The 15,996-nt window shown below is 35.1% G+C and overlaps 1 protein-coding gene across 6 annotated transcripts in view; it reads right to left on the bottom strand.

The window, feature by feature from the left end:
* Positions 1-15,996, bottom strand: part of SATB1 (SATB homeobox 1) — a 97,176-nt gene that overhangs the window by 39,719 nt on the left and 41,461 nt on the right. For all 6 annotated transcript variants that reach the window (XM_054480297.2, XM_054480295.2, XM_054480296.2 and 3 more), the window contains 2 exons: positions 9,121-9,232; positions 6,403-6,857 (listed from right to left, as the gene is read on the bottom strand). In XM_054480297.2, coding sequence (XP_054336272.1) covers positions 6,403-6,857; positions 9,121-9,232 — 567 coding nt within the window. The remainder of the gene's footprint in view (positions 1-6,402; positions 6,858-9,120; positions 9,233-15,996) is intronic.

Raw genomic sequence — 15,996 nt, 5'->3', positions numbered from 1 at the left:
CAAAACAATGAAGTCCCAAGGTTAAAACATTTGTTTTTCTCATGGTTTGTTAGAAGTACAAACCTGGTTTTGTTCCCAAATTTAAAGATAATGTACCACACTGCCGAAATGCAACAGTTGGGTGCAGACAATACAAAAGTACTGATACTTCTTAAAATGATTTATAAGCTGGTATTTAAAAGGAACTTTTAACAGGTGCAGAGGGCTTCAGAGTCCATTTTAAAGTTGTCTCTCACTTAGTCTCTTATAGCTAAAGCCTGGAAATTGGACCTGAACTTTCGTTTTTACCCTAAGAAATGTGACTGAAGAATGAAGGGCATGTGTCCTTTTACTTAGGATACTCATGAGTAATGCTGTAACTGTGTCTACACAAGAGCAAAACATCTAGTCAATTTAACTAAAATTCAGTCAAACAGGCAGTCAATCATCCAGCTATTTAATTTGCACAAGGCCATCTAATTAGTTTGACTGTGCTTCTGATGTGCCATATTGAAAGTAAAACATTCAGGTCTCAAAAAAAAAAAGTTTGAAAATAGGTGTAATGAAATAACCCTTGCTCTTTAGTCCTCTCCACCAAATGTTATGTCTTAAAAAATGTACTTGACAAAGCAATATATTCTCAACTACACAGATATGGATACATGAAAACATCAGTATAAACACAATATGCTACAAATTCCTTGAGCATAATAATCTAATATTCACTTTCATCATCCCAGCACAATGTCTCTCATGTAAATGTTTAATAAGTATTTACCAAATGGACTGATCATGTGTATAAAGACCACAATGGAGAAAAAAATCACAAACAGGTGATAAAAACTTAAGATGTGTTACCCATGAGTAAATTCTAGTGGTAGTTATTAGCACTCATGTTGGGCCTACAGTGAAAAGTTCTGTGGCATTTTTTGAGATGTTTTTCCTAATTGTCTAATAATTTAAAAAATTAGATTTGGGCAAAACATAGTTATAAATATTTAGGATGTTATTTGGGAAACTTGAAATTAGATATTTAAAAATCCCAAATAACAAAGTACTATATCACATATTTCTATCAAAAATATTTCCTGAGGCAGCAGAGATCTATAGTAAGAAAGTCAAATACAGGAAAACATACAAAATAATATTCTTTCTCAAGTCTTGCTAACATATAAGACTAAGTCATTTCCATATGGTTGAGACTGGAAGGTAGTATGTCACTTGGGAGAAAATTTTAAAAGTTCTCTACCTATATTTTGATGTTGGTGTGACTTCCTATTTGAGCATACAAGTGTTTTTAGGGGCAAAGCATTTTACTACCACTTAATTATTCTACTGGAACAAAGTTTTTTGTTTGTCTGAAATATGTTGATGGTATAAAGTGATGTTTCAAACCCTGAAACACTCAAAGAGCTTTAAAGCAGCCAGTGTAGACAGTCTCAGGTGTTTCAGAAACCTTCGGGGTTTTTTTGTTTTTTTTTTTTTGGCCCAGAGCTTTCAATGAGGGGAGTGCCCCCTGGTGGAAATGCTTGAAAATATTGTCAGAAAACATTTTGATTAGTGATAATTACTTAAAAAAAAAAAAAAAAGTCACTTTAGAATAATTTTGGATGCAAAATGACTGCTATCAGATCCCAGATATGGGAATGCATGTTTTGGTCCTGTTCAGGTTGTTGTTACTTGAATAGCTGCATTCATATTTATATGCTGAATTCAAGATATATGTGGCCACCAGTTCCCATATCCTATAATTGAAGATATAGTATAGACTTGCCAAGGTCATTTGTAGTAATGCCCACACAGTGGAAAGTAAGCATGACCCTTTACCAAAAATTCTTCATGCTAAAAAATAGCATGCCAAAGCCATCATGTACCTTATTTATGTCATAGAATATGCTGAAACATCAGGACTAAAATATGTCATCAGTATCAAGAATCATCGGCGCTCAATAAATTTGTTGAATTAAATTAAACAAAATCATTAGTCATTCTTGTGTCTGAAAAGAATCTGAGAACTTGTATGTTATGTAGGAAGTTACCAGTACCTCATAAATATTAATTTTATTGAAAATCAGAAGCTGCCTTTCATTGGGACTTCACATCTTACCAATAATTAGATGTGTGCTCTAACTATGAAAACATAAAATTATTTTGCATTGTCATTACATAGTGGTTAAGTCAGAGTTCTAATTTTTTCAACTAAAGAATGAATTTAATGCTGAATTCCTAAACCTGTTTTAACATTCCAAAAACAGTTTACAAGTTATTACAAGTAAAATTCATTAGTAGTTGTAAAAGAAAGAAAAAAATCTCCAATAAATATTATCAGTATTTCCAAAAGCTAATTATGAATTCTTTAAAACAGCAGATAAGCGAAAGAGACTGCCAATCTGAACAAAAAGCCTGTCTGGCCTCCCGTTTGTCTCCTCTTTGAACATAATCACTGATTCAAATAGATTTTATCAGCTTCATGGAACTTCAAAGCCCTCAGAAAGAAAATATGATTTGATGAAACCTCCCTCCTAAAAAGAAAATACATAGAATATTCTTCAAGGCTACCTGCCTCTGTTGTTTGGTGAATTTTTAATCACATGTCCAGGTAAAAGACTATTTTCAAACTCCACCTACTACCATGGACTCATGCCAAGTAAGTTTTAAGTAGACACATTTATCTCTGTCGTTTGGCAGGCTAACCAGAGAGCTGTCTTGTTGGGGTAATAGCACCTTTTTACCTTTTATTCAATAGTGATATGGATAGTGGACTTTTCTTAAATTACACTGTGAAGAATTATAGAAACACAGTAGCAATTTCTGTTATACTTAAGCAGGCAAATTTCTCTCCACCACATAATTTACAGAACTCAAATTTAATAAAACATTACATGATGGTCCATTACTGTTATCAGTTTTGAATAATCCATCTTCATTCTTTATTTTACTGGAAAATAAAGTGTGCCAAAGACAAGAGGAGGGGAAGAAAAAGGGGAAAAAAGCCACAGAGTGGGATCAGAGTTAAACTCTGGATTTTATTCTTTTAAAAATCAAAGGGTATTAAGGAATGTATTTGCATGTATCAGAACCATTAAATAACAAGATAGAGAAGTGAATTGAAACGTATAAATCTAGAAGCTTTGGCAATTACTTTTAGCCATAGGTTTCCATTAAAAAGACATCAAGTAGGCATAACTGAATGAATGACATATGCTAAAAGCTGATATCGTCAACGGCAATTAAAGAACATATGCCCATCAATTCAGAAGGGGAAAAATTCCTTAAACCAAGTAATTATATAAGTTTACCATAAATTTTCAGAAAAGGTAGGCTTAAAAAAAAAGCCACGTATGAAAGTCTTGAGAGGGTAATGTGTTAATATAGCGAACCCTATTAAGATGATAAGAAAATTCTCCATAGTTAAAACATAAGACCCAGGATTTTAAAGTTATACAGAGCTGTCAATGACTAAAATAACCCTCAATTCATACAAGTGTTTTCTATCATATTAAGGTCTTAATGCTGTTTATAAGAAACAGTATCTTTATTTATAAGAAACAGTATCTTTATCTGACTCTATCATATAACTTTGTATTTGTATGTATATATTTTACATTAATTTTTTAAAAGTCGGAGTGGGAACTGCACATTGTACTAGGTGCACACAAATGTGTGATGTGCGATTTAACTCTGCAGAGCTCCTTGTCTATACATATGCATTAGCATGTGTATTTTCGTACTCCACACTCACACCATACCCTCTCTCTGCACCTGCTTTTATTGAAATGCACACACTTTGAAATAAACACACTACATCCAGTCGTACCAATACATAATCATTAAAAAAAAATGCAGCTGTGTATGTACGTGTGTGTGGTTTTTAAGAATGACCAATGAAAATACATTCATGCCTGCATGTGCAAAAGTTAGTTCTCAAGGAATATTGAAATATATATACAAATTTCCTCTTAAGTCAAACATCTTCAAATATGGCCCTATATCTACTTTGACTGAAGAGTATCAATTATCAATATAAAGCTTTAAAACACCCTTCATAATCCAGGGCACTAAATATTTTTTTGGTAATGACTTTTTTTCCTAAATTGGCTATTATTAATAAGGAGGTATCTGTAATCAAGCTATACAAGGTAAAGTTTTCATTCTCCTCTCACAGAAAAAAAAAGTCACTGTTTTTGATATTAACCACAGAGATGATTACCTTTTCAAAGAGATTAATATGGTATAAAAGAGAAAATTTTGCCTTTCTTCCAGTAACAACTCCTGTAGATGTCGTGGAATTTGTCCTTTTAAGGACCAAAGGCAGAACAAATGGCCAACTCCTCATAGTAATGGCTGTAACATCATAAACCCAAGAGGAGAAAAGCTGTAATGATGGGTGGCAACTTTATCCTCACTTCTCTGAGTTCTACTGTCTTAGCATTCTTCACTATATAAAGGACACTTACTTAGTGCTTTAAGAAATAACTATTTGCTCAATTTTTAAGACACCAGTTAACTATATATATACACATATATACATATATATACACACACATACACACACACACACACATATATATATACACATATATACGTATATATATAATTTGTGTCTATGTCATGATGTCTTTGTGGGCTTTTAACTCAATTCAAAAAAGCATTATTGAAATGTTATGTAAAGACCTACTTTTTTTGGCCTAGTATGGAGAATTATTAGTACTTACTATATTTACTAAAATAAAGAATGTTACCAGAAACAGGAATATTTAGAGGGTTGACTTTTGAGTCATTCATTTTCAATAATTATCCCCCAACTGAATATAGGTGTCATATTAAATTCACCAGCTAATAATGAACACAGTTTTTAAGCTATAAAGATATAGAACTAGGTAAAACCATATAATTTTAACCTGAGACATAGCCTTGTGCAACTGCCTTTTTAAAAACAGACGAACGTACAAAAAAAAAAAAAAAAAAAAAGATGAATCGACTGAAAACAAACACTGAATTAGAGGCTTTGTTGGGTCTCCTAACTCCCCATCTAGTTAAGGCACGCCAAAAATAAGTCACAGCTGGGATTCTCCTAGGTATGGAAACTCTGCCAACTAGGAATTAATACTAGATTATTTCTGTACCAGAATTTTATTCTTATAATCATAATCATGTAATAAACAAAATAACTTAAATATGAAAGGAAAATGTGAGTCAGGCCAAAAAATAAGATAAATTGACAAAAGAAAGAACAGTGGTAAAACAAAAAAGTTGAAAAGGCATAATGTCCTCATTCTAATAAAGTTACGTGGTTTTTCGTTTTTGTTTGTTTGTTTTTTGGTTTTGTTGTTTTTTTTGTTTTGTTTTAGTGTACCTGGGCCAAAAATAAACACCATATATATCATGTATCATACTAGTTTCCAAACAAAGAAAAAAATTCTTCTCATTCACAGTTCAACAGAGTCAATTTGTTTAGGGCTTCTCAAGTATCTTTATCTTATGACCTCTCATATGTATCACTTTTTCTCCATGACCCTCTTAAACATCCTCCACGCTGATAGATAGTATCTTCACAGGAACTGGGCCAGGAAGACAAAGGTGTGCACATTAGCGGTATAAGCAGGCAGTGAGATCTCTACAAATGGGTCTGCAAACTAAGGCCTGCCAGCCACACTTACTCCATGGCTGTTTTATAAATAGTTTTACTGAAATACTACCATACCCAGTGCCATTCATTTATTGTTTATGGCTGCTTTATTACTCTACAGTGTGACCGAGATTTAAGTGCTTCAAAACCTAAAATATTTACTATCTGGTCGATAACAGAATAAAGTTTGCTGATGCCTGGTCTAGACAATCAATTTGGAAGACAATAGCATGAGGGAGAGCACATACCTTACAAACAGTTTATGTTAATAAGTCATATAATATTTTTTCAAAATGGCTACTTAGAATTAAGTGGATTATTGCTTCCAAGGTGTTAACAACAACAACGCTGCAGTAGAACTTTAACAGGGAACATTTATATACCTAAGTTTGATATGGGTAGTAACATAACATAAATGGAAAAGACAATAGGCCAGAAGCCTGGAATCATGCCAATAGCCTTGACCGAGTCATGAAATTTTCTTAACCATCTACTGTAGTTTATGATTCCATTATTATAAAAGCATAAGTAATGCCAGTTTAAAATACATTTAATTAGTCTTTCAAAGGCCCTGAATTGGGATCAATCTGCACATAGGTTTCCCTTGATTCAGAAGTATATCATAGGAAAAGGAGTGGTAAAATTGAGGCTCCACCAGGACTAGGTAATATGATCACATGAAGAGAGAGAGAAAATGTTAGTACAGAAGTAAAAGAATAAACTTTAGTTATAGATGGGACTAAAGAAAGAGAAAATAGGAGACAGCACAGAACCACTTACAAAACACAACTGACCTGAGTTCTGTTAAAAGCCACACGTGCAAATACCGCCTGGGAGATTCCTGCTCGTTTCAGTTCATCGCGTACCCACTGGTAGATTTCGGAAGACACCTCTGTGTTGGTCGAAACCTGTTGCTCCAAAGGCTTATTCATAGATCTACTGACAGGGGGAGGGTGGTTCAAGTATTGTTGGTTTAAGGACTGCTGGGCTAGAAGTCTATTCACTGCATACTGCTGGTTCAGCAGCTGAGCCATCACCAGCTGCTGGTTGACCAATTGAGGACTGATAGGCGTTGATACGAGCCCAGGGTGCAGGTTTGGAAGAGGTGTCCGGACAGAGGGCTGGCTGCCATGGGAGAGCTGCGCAGGGGATGGAGGCTGCTCGGCTGTGTTCCCTGGAACTGGTTGCTGGCCAAAATTGACATGATTGGCGCCTTGCTGGGATAGCTCAGAAAGACTATCCATTTCAACTAAAGTGGACAAAGAGTAAAATCACATTCAGCCAACAATGATTGGCATTGATAAAGATTTCTAACCATTTCCTAAATTAAAAAAGGGTAGGCACAGGGCACACCCCAAATCCAATAAAACCAAGAAAATTTCAAGTTGCAACTTACCAGGCTGTGTTTTTGCTCTCCTTTCCTGAACAATTCTACAAACTTTGGAAATGGGACAGCACTCCTAATCTCATTTTTAAAAAGTGGTTTAGATTTAAGGCACAAAATCAATTATATCCAAATTCTTTCCGACTAGTTGTTCACTCTCACTTATCACCCCAAGAAGGCTTCTAAGTGACAATTTTTTAAAATGGCTTCTAAAAGAACGTCATTTGCTTAATGACAACTAAAAACAGTGAGCTGAGCTGAGAAAATAAGCTTATAATAAGCAACTAAAAAAATTTACAAATATATTCTCATGATACTCATTAACTTTAGTACTCTAGGAAAAAGGTGTAAAAGAAAAAATATGACATAAAAAGTTACCTGCTTTCAATTTTTACCTAGCAGTGAACAGAAGTAGTTAATGTAATAAATAAAAATGGGCATAATAGTAAGTGTATATTGAACGCTTGCTGAATATCTTATATGCCTTGTTTCATTTTAATTCTAACCATCATGGGCAGTAGGTGTATCTGGAAATATTTTTTAGAATAAAGCAAGGGATTTATTGTATATCAAGCCAGCATACCCAGTGTTGCTAAGATCCAAATGTTTTTTCTTCAGGAAGCTATGGCCATCACCAGATGCTAAAGACAATCTTGCAGGGAATCGTTCTGGTACAATGGTGAGGCTGTCATGATTTTGCAATTTATTCCCACCTACCCAGGATGAATGCTTCTCCCTTGGCTAGGTTCCTCATGCGGATTGGCTGAGCATCATCTCTAAGTGTGTAAATGCTTTTCTGTAGGAGGAGGAGACTGGTTCGATGCTCTTGGCTGGAAGGGCTGAGCACGAAGCTGTACGTAAACAGGACTTTCCAAATTGTACACAGACTTCCCATGTGTAGACTCTGGTTTGATTTTAATCATCAATTCTCTTTTCATTAAATATGCAGGTTTTACATTTAGAGGAACTTTATCATAGCGCTATAGCTCCTGATATATGCAAAATGTAACTAAGAATTGGGGAAGAAACCTTCAATTTCTACCAGTGATATCAGCCCAAGTGGGCCATTCACAGAGAATAGTAATTCAAGCAATTATTCCAAAAATGATGCATTGTCTTCATTACAGCCTTAAGCTATAAAAGGCAAAGTATCCATTTTGGTAGATGGATGGTTTTTCTTCAAATATTAACAGCTAAAACATGCTCAAAATTTGGATTAATTTTTCTTAAAAAATTAAAAAAAAATTAAATGAATGTAAAGAAATAAACAGAAATGATTTAAAACAGGACATAATGCCCATTCCTATATTGTTTTAAAATATATGTTTTGGAGGGTAAAAGTAGGTGAAAGAGAACATTAATAAAAATTAAAACATTAACCTTAATCACAGTGTTTGCTTTTGTGAACATTAACAAACTCAACAGAGAGAAAATGCCATCATCTAAATGCTTAGGTACCATACATAACTTTTATCTATCATTTTACACTGCAGATAATTTTAGTGTACTTCTTGCATAACAAATATTCACCTAAATTTATGTGTTAAGATAGAATGCTACCTTGGAATTAAAAGTTTAGAAATGATGCAATAATTGTTCTGGTACGGATGGTAGAGCAATGTGCTTATCAAAGTGCCCATCCATGGGGGCTGGGGGTAAGAACTATAAAAATCACTTGATCTCTGCTGTGGAAACTATAAATATAGTTTAATTTAAGAAGCTTAATTTCCTTAAAAATCGGGTGTAAAAATAGGCACTTTCTAATTCAACCAGACAAAAACAAAAAACCTAAAAGCAGGACTTATCAGAGAAAGAAATCACAGCTAATATTAGTTATTCAAGGCCTGGTTAGGTCTTCACTGAGATGTTAAAAAATGACACCTCCCCTTCTAATGCCTCGATTTCCTGCATGTCTGACAACCAAGTCAGTTTGGCTGATTTAAACGCAAACATTTATTGAATTTAATTATCTCATTATACTCATACCCACTTCCCACCCCCTCAAAGAAACATTCTAAATTGATCTCTAATTGGGCAATCAAAAGACCTGGCTTTAGATGTGACTTTGATAAAACCCCAAATGACACGTAATGGTACGTAGCCACTGCTGCAACGTTTTTTTGCTTACCCATCATATCTTTTGTCTTCTTGAAATGTTTGTACCACCTTCCAAATTCTTGACATTTTGCTGCTGAGACATTTGCATAGTAAGTACTGTTCACAATGGAAGAAATCATACTCTGCATGAAGAAGGGGGGAGAACATTTGTAATACACAGCAGCACAAGATGGAACACAGAAATAATCTCAATTGTGGCAACTGTATTTTTTTTAATCAACTGAGTACCAATACATTTTGGTTTCACACTTTAGCCTAAAGCTTCGACTTCTTAAAATTCATTAAGTAGATCATCAAATGCTTATTTAAGTAGAAAGCAACAGCCCACTGAGACCAGTATAAAGCTATCAAACCCACAGACTTTGCTCTAACATTTATTGAATCTCCATCAATGTCATCTATTACTAGGCTGTCAAACTTTCACTGGTCCCAATAAATCCAAATACATGAAGATGACTTTATAATTGTTATTCATAAATATACGAGACTTTGTGATTTTTTGACTGGACTCTACATCTTTTCTACTCAAAGTATAGACCAGGGACCAGCAATATGGGCATCACTTGGAAGCTTGTTAGAAATGCAGAATCTTGGGCCCTACCCCAGACCAGTGCACTTAGCACCTGAATTTTACCAAGATCCCAGGGGATTCGCATGAATGTTAAAATATGAGAAACAGAACTTGCACTTTCCACTCTATTATCTGGATTTAAAGTGGAGGTGCATTAACGCTGATCAAAGGTTAACTGACCACATTTGAGAAGAAACAAACTATTCACAGAGATCCTTTATCAAGAGAAAAACATTCTGCAATCTTATTACTGGCTTCATCAATAGTAAAGCTTAAGTTTTGAATTTCAAACCGATCATAAAAATTTTAAATTTATACATTTCATGCTTCTAAATTTCTCAAGGATACCACAAAAAGATGACCTATTGTGACTTATCTTCATCCTGCTTTTAATAAATGCCCTGAAAACTGTCAGCCCTTTAACATACAAAAATGAAGACAGACATGATTTTAATGTATTACTAGGAGGGTTTTTTTTTAATCATTTTCAATCTTCCCAGCAAATTTTGGTTATGGTAATTTCAATGACTAAATTCATGGTCCATTTTAACCTGTTACCCATATTCTCTAGTAACAGCTAACTTAATTTCCTACTGAGTCTTAGGAGTAAGATTTTGTAGCACCAATCTATCCCTCACCCCTATGTGCAGGAACAGGAGAACTCACATTTCAGACATCAGTTGGTCTATGGTGAAATAATTTATAGAAGGCAGCATTGTTCAGGAGGCAGTAACAACCAGAAAAGCCAGTTTGGGGACAAAAGTATTTTTATATAATTATCTTATTTAAGTTACCTCTAATGTAAAGCTCTTTCAGTTGTTATTCATTCTCCTGACATCCACTATCAGTGTTAATTCTGTAGCATGCACACATTTCTGGAATATGTAAATTTGGGAGATCTCTAAAGAACTTCCAGTGAAGGATAAGCTGCAGTCGCATTATTTATGTAAAACACAGCTATCTTTCCTAAGAGGCACTGTGATATCTTTTTTTTTTTGACACTCTCTATAGTCATTTTCACATTTTATATCTCTAAAAAGACATTCTTAATGTGTTCATGATGCTCTGCCATTAATCCAATAGCTTGCAATTTCACTAAGAGCCTCCCACAGTCCACAGTGTAAAAAGACACTTAGCAAAGTTGCCAAAACCAGAGCCAGAAGATTACCTGATCTTTCAGCTTCCATCTCACTTACTCTCTTGTAATAAGGGATCAATAAAGTCAGACACTAATAAAAACTATTGAGATCGCTGATGGATAATGGTGATTCTTCTGCAAATGGATGACAGTTGATGTTCTTCCGCTCTGGTCCAATTTTTAAAAAATTATTACTCTTTATCTAGACATTCTGGCAGTTCCTTAAATGTTAATATAATAATACACATAAGTTTTAGATGTGGTTTATGTCTTACTTTTTAGAAGTGTATGGAATATCCACATTTTGCCAAGGTTTTTGACAAACATCCAGTCTACTCCAGTTTGCCAACAAATTCTATATATGAAATTTGCTCTTTGCTGTACACCTACTATATGCCTGGCTGGTACTAACGATGCAAAGATGGCACACAGCCTCTGCGTACAAAGATGAGGCACCTGTCATCCAAAGATGGCAGACAGCCTCTGCCTACAAGAAGTTTACTATCTATTAAGAACACAGATATGTAAATAGATCATCTCAATTTAATGTGATTTGGTATATCGACAGTGGAAACTGTACAGGGGATGACGGAAGGAAGAATCATCCATGATGTGTGTGAAAAAATGTCTGAAATAGTTTTATAAAACTAGACCCTATATGTAATAGTGCTATATATGGTTTATTATTATACGTACATGGAAAATAATATCCATATGTGCATCATCGTCAAAGCTTCCCCCTACCCTACTTAACCCTAAATTGGTAGGTTCTGGGCTTAAGTGCTTTTCTGTCACATGGTATATGCTCAGGAAACTCTGATTAATGTAAATAATAGCCTAAGCAAGACTTAAATCAAAAGGCTAATGCGTAACTTATAATGCATGACAAAGCAACTTTTTGGATTCCCTATCTTTCTGTGCTTTCGGGTGACTGGGAAATATTTCCTAATTCAGGTAACTTGGAGTCATGTCTATTTTTATTGGAGAATACGCAATAATCTGTCCAATCAGATTGCTCATATAGCCACTTCATGAGGTGTATGTGTGTGGGCGTGGGCGTGTGTGTGTGTTTCAGGTGGTAAAATTCCTACTAAAGGCTTAGGCATAGCATTAGAGTAGACCAGCCAGCCGGTTTCAATGGCAGGAAAGAGATTGCAGAATTTTCTGGTGCACATGGCATTTGAAAAATCATATTCAGTAGTGTAATCTTAAATTTAGAATATCAGGAAAAAAACACGTACTGTTTTGATAACACAAATAAAAAAGTCATGACTGGTAATATTTTCCTAGGTGGTGGGATGTACAGATAGTAGGCCAAGTTCCATGTTAGAAAGGCTTGGGATTCTTGTGTCACTTAAAAGGAGGTACTGGTTTAAAAAGACTGCGCTAAGCTGTGAGTTCACGTAGGTCTGGGGCACCATATTATTTTCTAGCTCAATGCCTGGCATGTATTAAAATAAACACTAAATGTTCATCTGACAAAACAGAATAGAAATAAACATATATTCAAGTGAGGATATGTCACACACTGGTAGTATGAGCTTGGGTCCAATAGTTGACCATTCCATCACAATTTCCTATGCTAAATGGGAATGATAATAGCATACACCTCATGGAGTTGTTCTGAGAATCCATCAATTCAGGCATTTTTAAAATTAATTTAGCATATACTTAAATTCTACTATGTGCCAAGCACTGGGCAAGTCACTAGGAAAATAATGACTTGAAGAGACATATTATCTGCCCTTGGACAGAAAATAAATAAAAGATGTGATACAATTAGCACAGAGCCTGTAACATATTACATATAGACTGAAGACATATTAATTACTATGACAACCCTTTGCCTCCTCCTCATCACTGGGCTTTCATTATATGATCACATTTCATATCAGGTGACTATGTTTTGAGTATCAGATAAAATTTTCAAATGATATACAGTATTTTGAGTCTTTTTAATGTAGAATGAAGTATACTGATTAAATTATTAAGTTACAAGTTGGGACAAGGCATAGTAAGGGAAAACACCAAGGGGAAATATTTCATTCCTTCTCATACTCCAATTTGGTGGTGTTTTCTGAAGCTGGCCTATATCTGGTAGAAAGCATCAAGAAGGCACACCACTCCTCTGGCTTGGATGCACGGCCCATGCCCTCTCCCATCTCTACCTAACAGCTGCTCATCCTTCAGGATACAGCCTGGGCATCCTTGCTTCCATGAAGCCTTTCCTAACTTCCCAAACCTTCTGCACCACAGCACTTATCCTGCTGTTTATTTTGCACTGGACTGTGGGCCTTAGGTCTCATCTCAATATATCCTGGACTCATCAGAGGGCTGGACACAGACTAGGTGATCAATAAAAAGGGTCACTGAAGCAAGCCACCAGAAATCCTCTTCCCCTTTTTTCCCCTTAAATGTCAAACATAATAGCAGCTTAACTGTGACACGAATCTTTCAAATCCATCGCTTTGGCTGTCGTGATAGAAATCATAGTTTCAAGAACCTTTGTTCATTAATTTGCAAGAGATCCCTTCCCAGGTTTTTCAAAATACATCCACACAGATGTCTCGGAAGTTGCAGTGCTCGGTGGTTATGTTATTCCAGTTCTCTCTCAGTGTCTATTTATATAAGCTATCCAAAGCACTTTGAAAAAGACACAACTTGTATGGCAAGTTTCCTATTCAGTGGCTGGTCTGTATAAAACATCAATGTTCACAGAATAAAATAAACCAACCGACAAAACTCAGTCGGTTGAAATCCCAAGTTCAAATGCTACACGGTACACCAACCAATAAATAGGCCACAGCTTCCAGTGTTGGGAAATACAATTTCAAAGTTGGCAGAAATTGGCTGTGGGTCTCATAACCCCAGTGTGACACAATATTCTCATCCTAGGAGCCAAGTTGTAAGCTTTTCTAAGATCCATAAAGCACATGTCTACTCCCTATGAGGAGCTTCGGTTCTTTCTGCGAGTCTGCTGAAGTTCCGATCTGAAAGAATGCCATCTTCACAGAAACCCCAGTACTCTAGAATGATACCATCTGCCACAGGCTGAGCTTCCTTTTCAGCCAAATACATTATTTATAACCTTTCTAATTGTGAAAAGGTAAGGGTGGAATTTTTCTAAAGCCTAACTTAAAGATAGATAGAACATTCTGAACCTTTGCTCTAAAATACTCTAGCTCTTTTAAATTTGAAAAACAAAAACCACAAGGAATCGGTTAAGGTTACATAATTTTTCAAAAAATCATATTCTTTTAAACCCCTGCTACAATATCATATGTACTGTAGGTATATATCTATAACACGTTTAAAAAATGAAGGAAGATTGTTTTATTTTTTTTACTTGTTCATCTCAGTAGCCAATGAAGGGGTTTTGAGAGGTGAGGCCTTCTCAAAAAAAGATTCATCAGATGGGTAAAGGCAGTGATCTGATTACCCTTAAAATTGCTTTGTTGTGCCTTTAACAACAACCAAAAAAAACCACCCCAAAACAATGCTAATCAGGTTATTCAATCATTTAAACCAAAACTGTTCATGCTTTTCTGCCAAATCAACCAACCACAGCAAAATCTGTTATCTCTGATTGCTCAGCTTCCAGTCAAAAAACAGTTAACCCCCACTATACCAAAAGTTTTCCAAATACCCTCAGAGCTCTGCATGCTCATAGAAAATAAAGAGAAAACCATGTCAGCTTTAAAGGGTAATTGGAGTGCTGTACCATATTTGCATATTACAATATACCCTAATAAACTAAACAGCCTGTACCGGAAGCCAGCAGCTTCCTAGTATTTCATATGATCTACATACTTGCTTTTTGTGCACTACTTTAAAAACAAAACAAAACAAAAAAAACAGGACTATGATATCATGATCAAAACTTATCAAGGACTTGCCGATGGTTTAGCTGAGGTGGGGAGGAGGTAGCAAGAGCATCTACAAAATGGTGGTTCACCCATGTTTAAAGCTTTCAGGCTCCATCAGCAGAGAGGGCAAGGGCTACAACATCTTATTTACACAATTATCTAAATACGATTAAACAGCTGATGGACAAATATTAAACTGGAAAATGTATAGTCATTTCAGCTTAATGTAATCCTCTTTCTGTAAACACCCAAGATGATTTTTTTCAACCAGAACAGTCCTGACATCTCATAAGCCTAAGGGTGAATAGCAAGAGATTGTTTTTGATAGTTATAAATATTCAAAAGACATGCAGACCATCTGCTTTCATAATACAGGTAAAGCAAGACTGAAATGGTGACTGCTGTATAAAAATGATTCTTTTAACAAAGTCTTCCTCTCCTCGAAAACTATAAAGACAGATGTCAAAAACTGTTTACACAGAGCAATCAGGAGCGTGCAAAATGTAATATTCCTTTTACACACAGTGCTTGCTAAAGAGATTTTTTTTTCTTTTTCTTCCCATCTGTGTGTTGCAACACATTTCTACAAGTTAAAAACATTTTTTTCAAACAGAGATCTCATGAATACCCAAAAACATGCTATCTGGTTTCTGAATGCTAATTAATTTCAACTAAGGAATCTGAATATCTTTTTTCTGTAGGAAGGAATGTATGTTTTGAATTGGAATACTGTAGAGAGACAGCAAGGGAAATAATCTTGCACAGGTTTTATTCTATAAGGAAAATTTCATGGTTCTACCTTGTTTATAATACATATCTGCTATGTCTATGCTTTAAATGAAAGCACATCATTCCTAATGTCTTTGGCACAAAGTCTAAAATAATTGTTTTCTGAAATAAATGCCTGCACAATGCAAAATGTGTATTTAAAAAAACTTTTAACTTCTCAGTCTATGCATGGTGATGTATAAAGCCCTACAGTTAATTTTCAGGGATGGAACACTAATCTTGACAGTAACCTTTTTATGTATTGTATTAATGGTGCAAAGGCATTAAGTTTTTGTAGTTTTCAATAAAACGAGCATTTACTTAACAATCTGTCAAACTACTGGCTTTTGTTATATTTTTATTTTTTGAGAAGTACAACCTCATACATTCTAATCTCCTACCCCTTTGTGCATGTCCTGACTACCTATGGCCTGATTTTTTACAGCAGCTTTTTATCTGTCCATGGAAAATTCAAAGGTCAAACTTTAACTTCACATCAACTCCACATTCAAATACAGTTTTCACAGGGATGCCTCGTAAATG

Source organism: Pongo pygmaeus, chromosome 2 (genome assembly GCF_028885625.2).
Source record: "Pongo pygmaeus isolate AG05252 chromosome 2, NHGRI_mPonPyg2-v2.0_pri, whole genome shotgun sequence".
Classification (NCBI taxonomy): domain Eukaryota; kingdom Metazoa; phylum Chordata; class Mammalia; order Primates; family Hominidae; genus Pongo; species Pongo pygmaeus.
The sequence above is the reverse complement of the archived record's forward strand: the minus strand, read 5'-3'. Positions and strand labels throughout refer to the sequence as shown.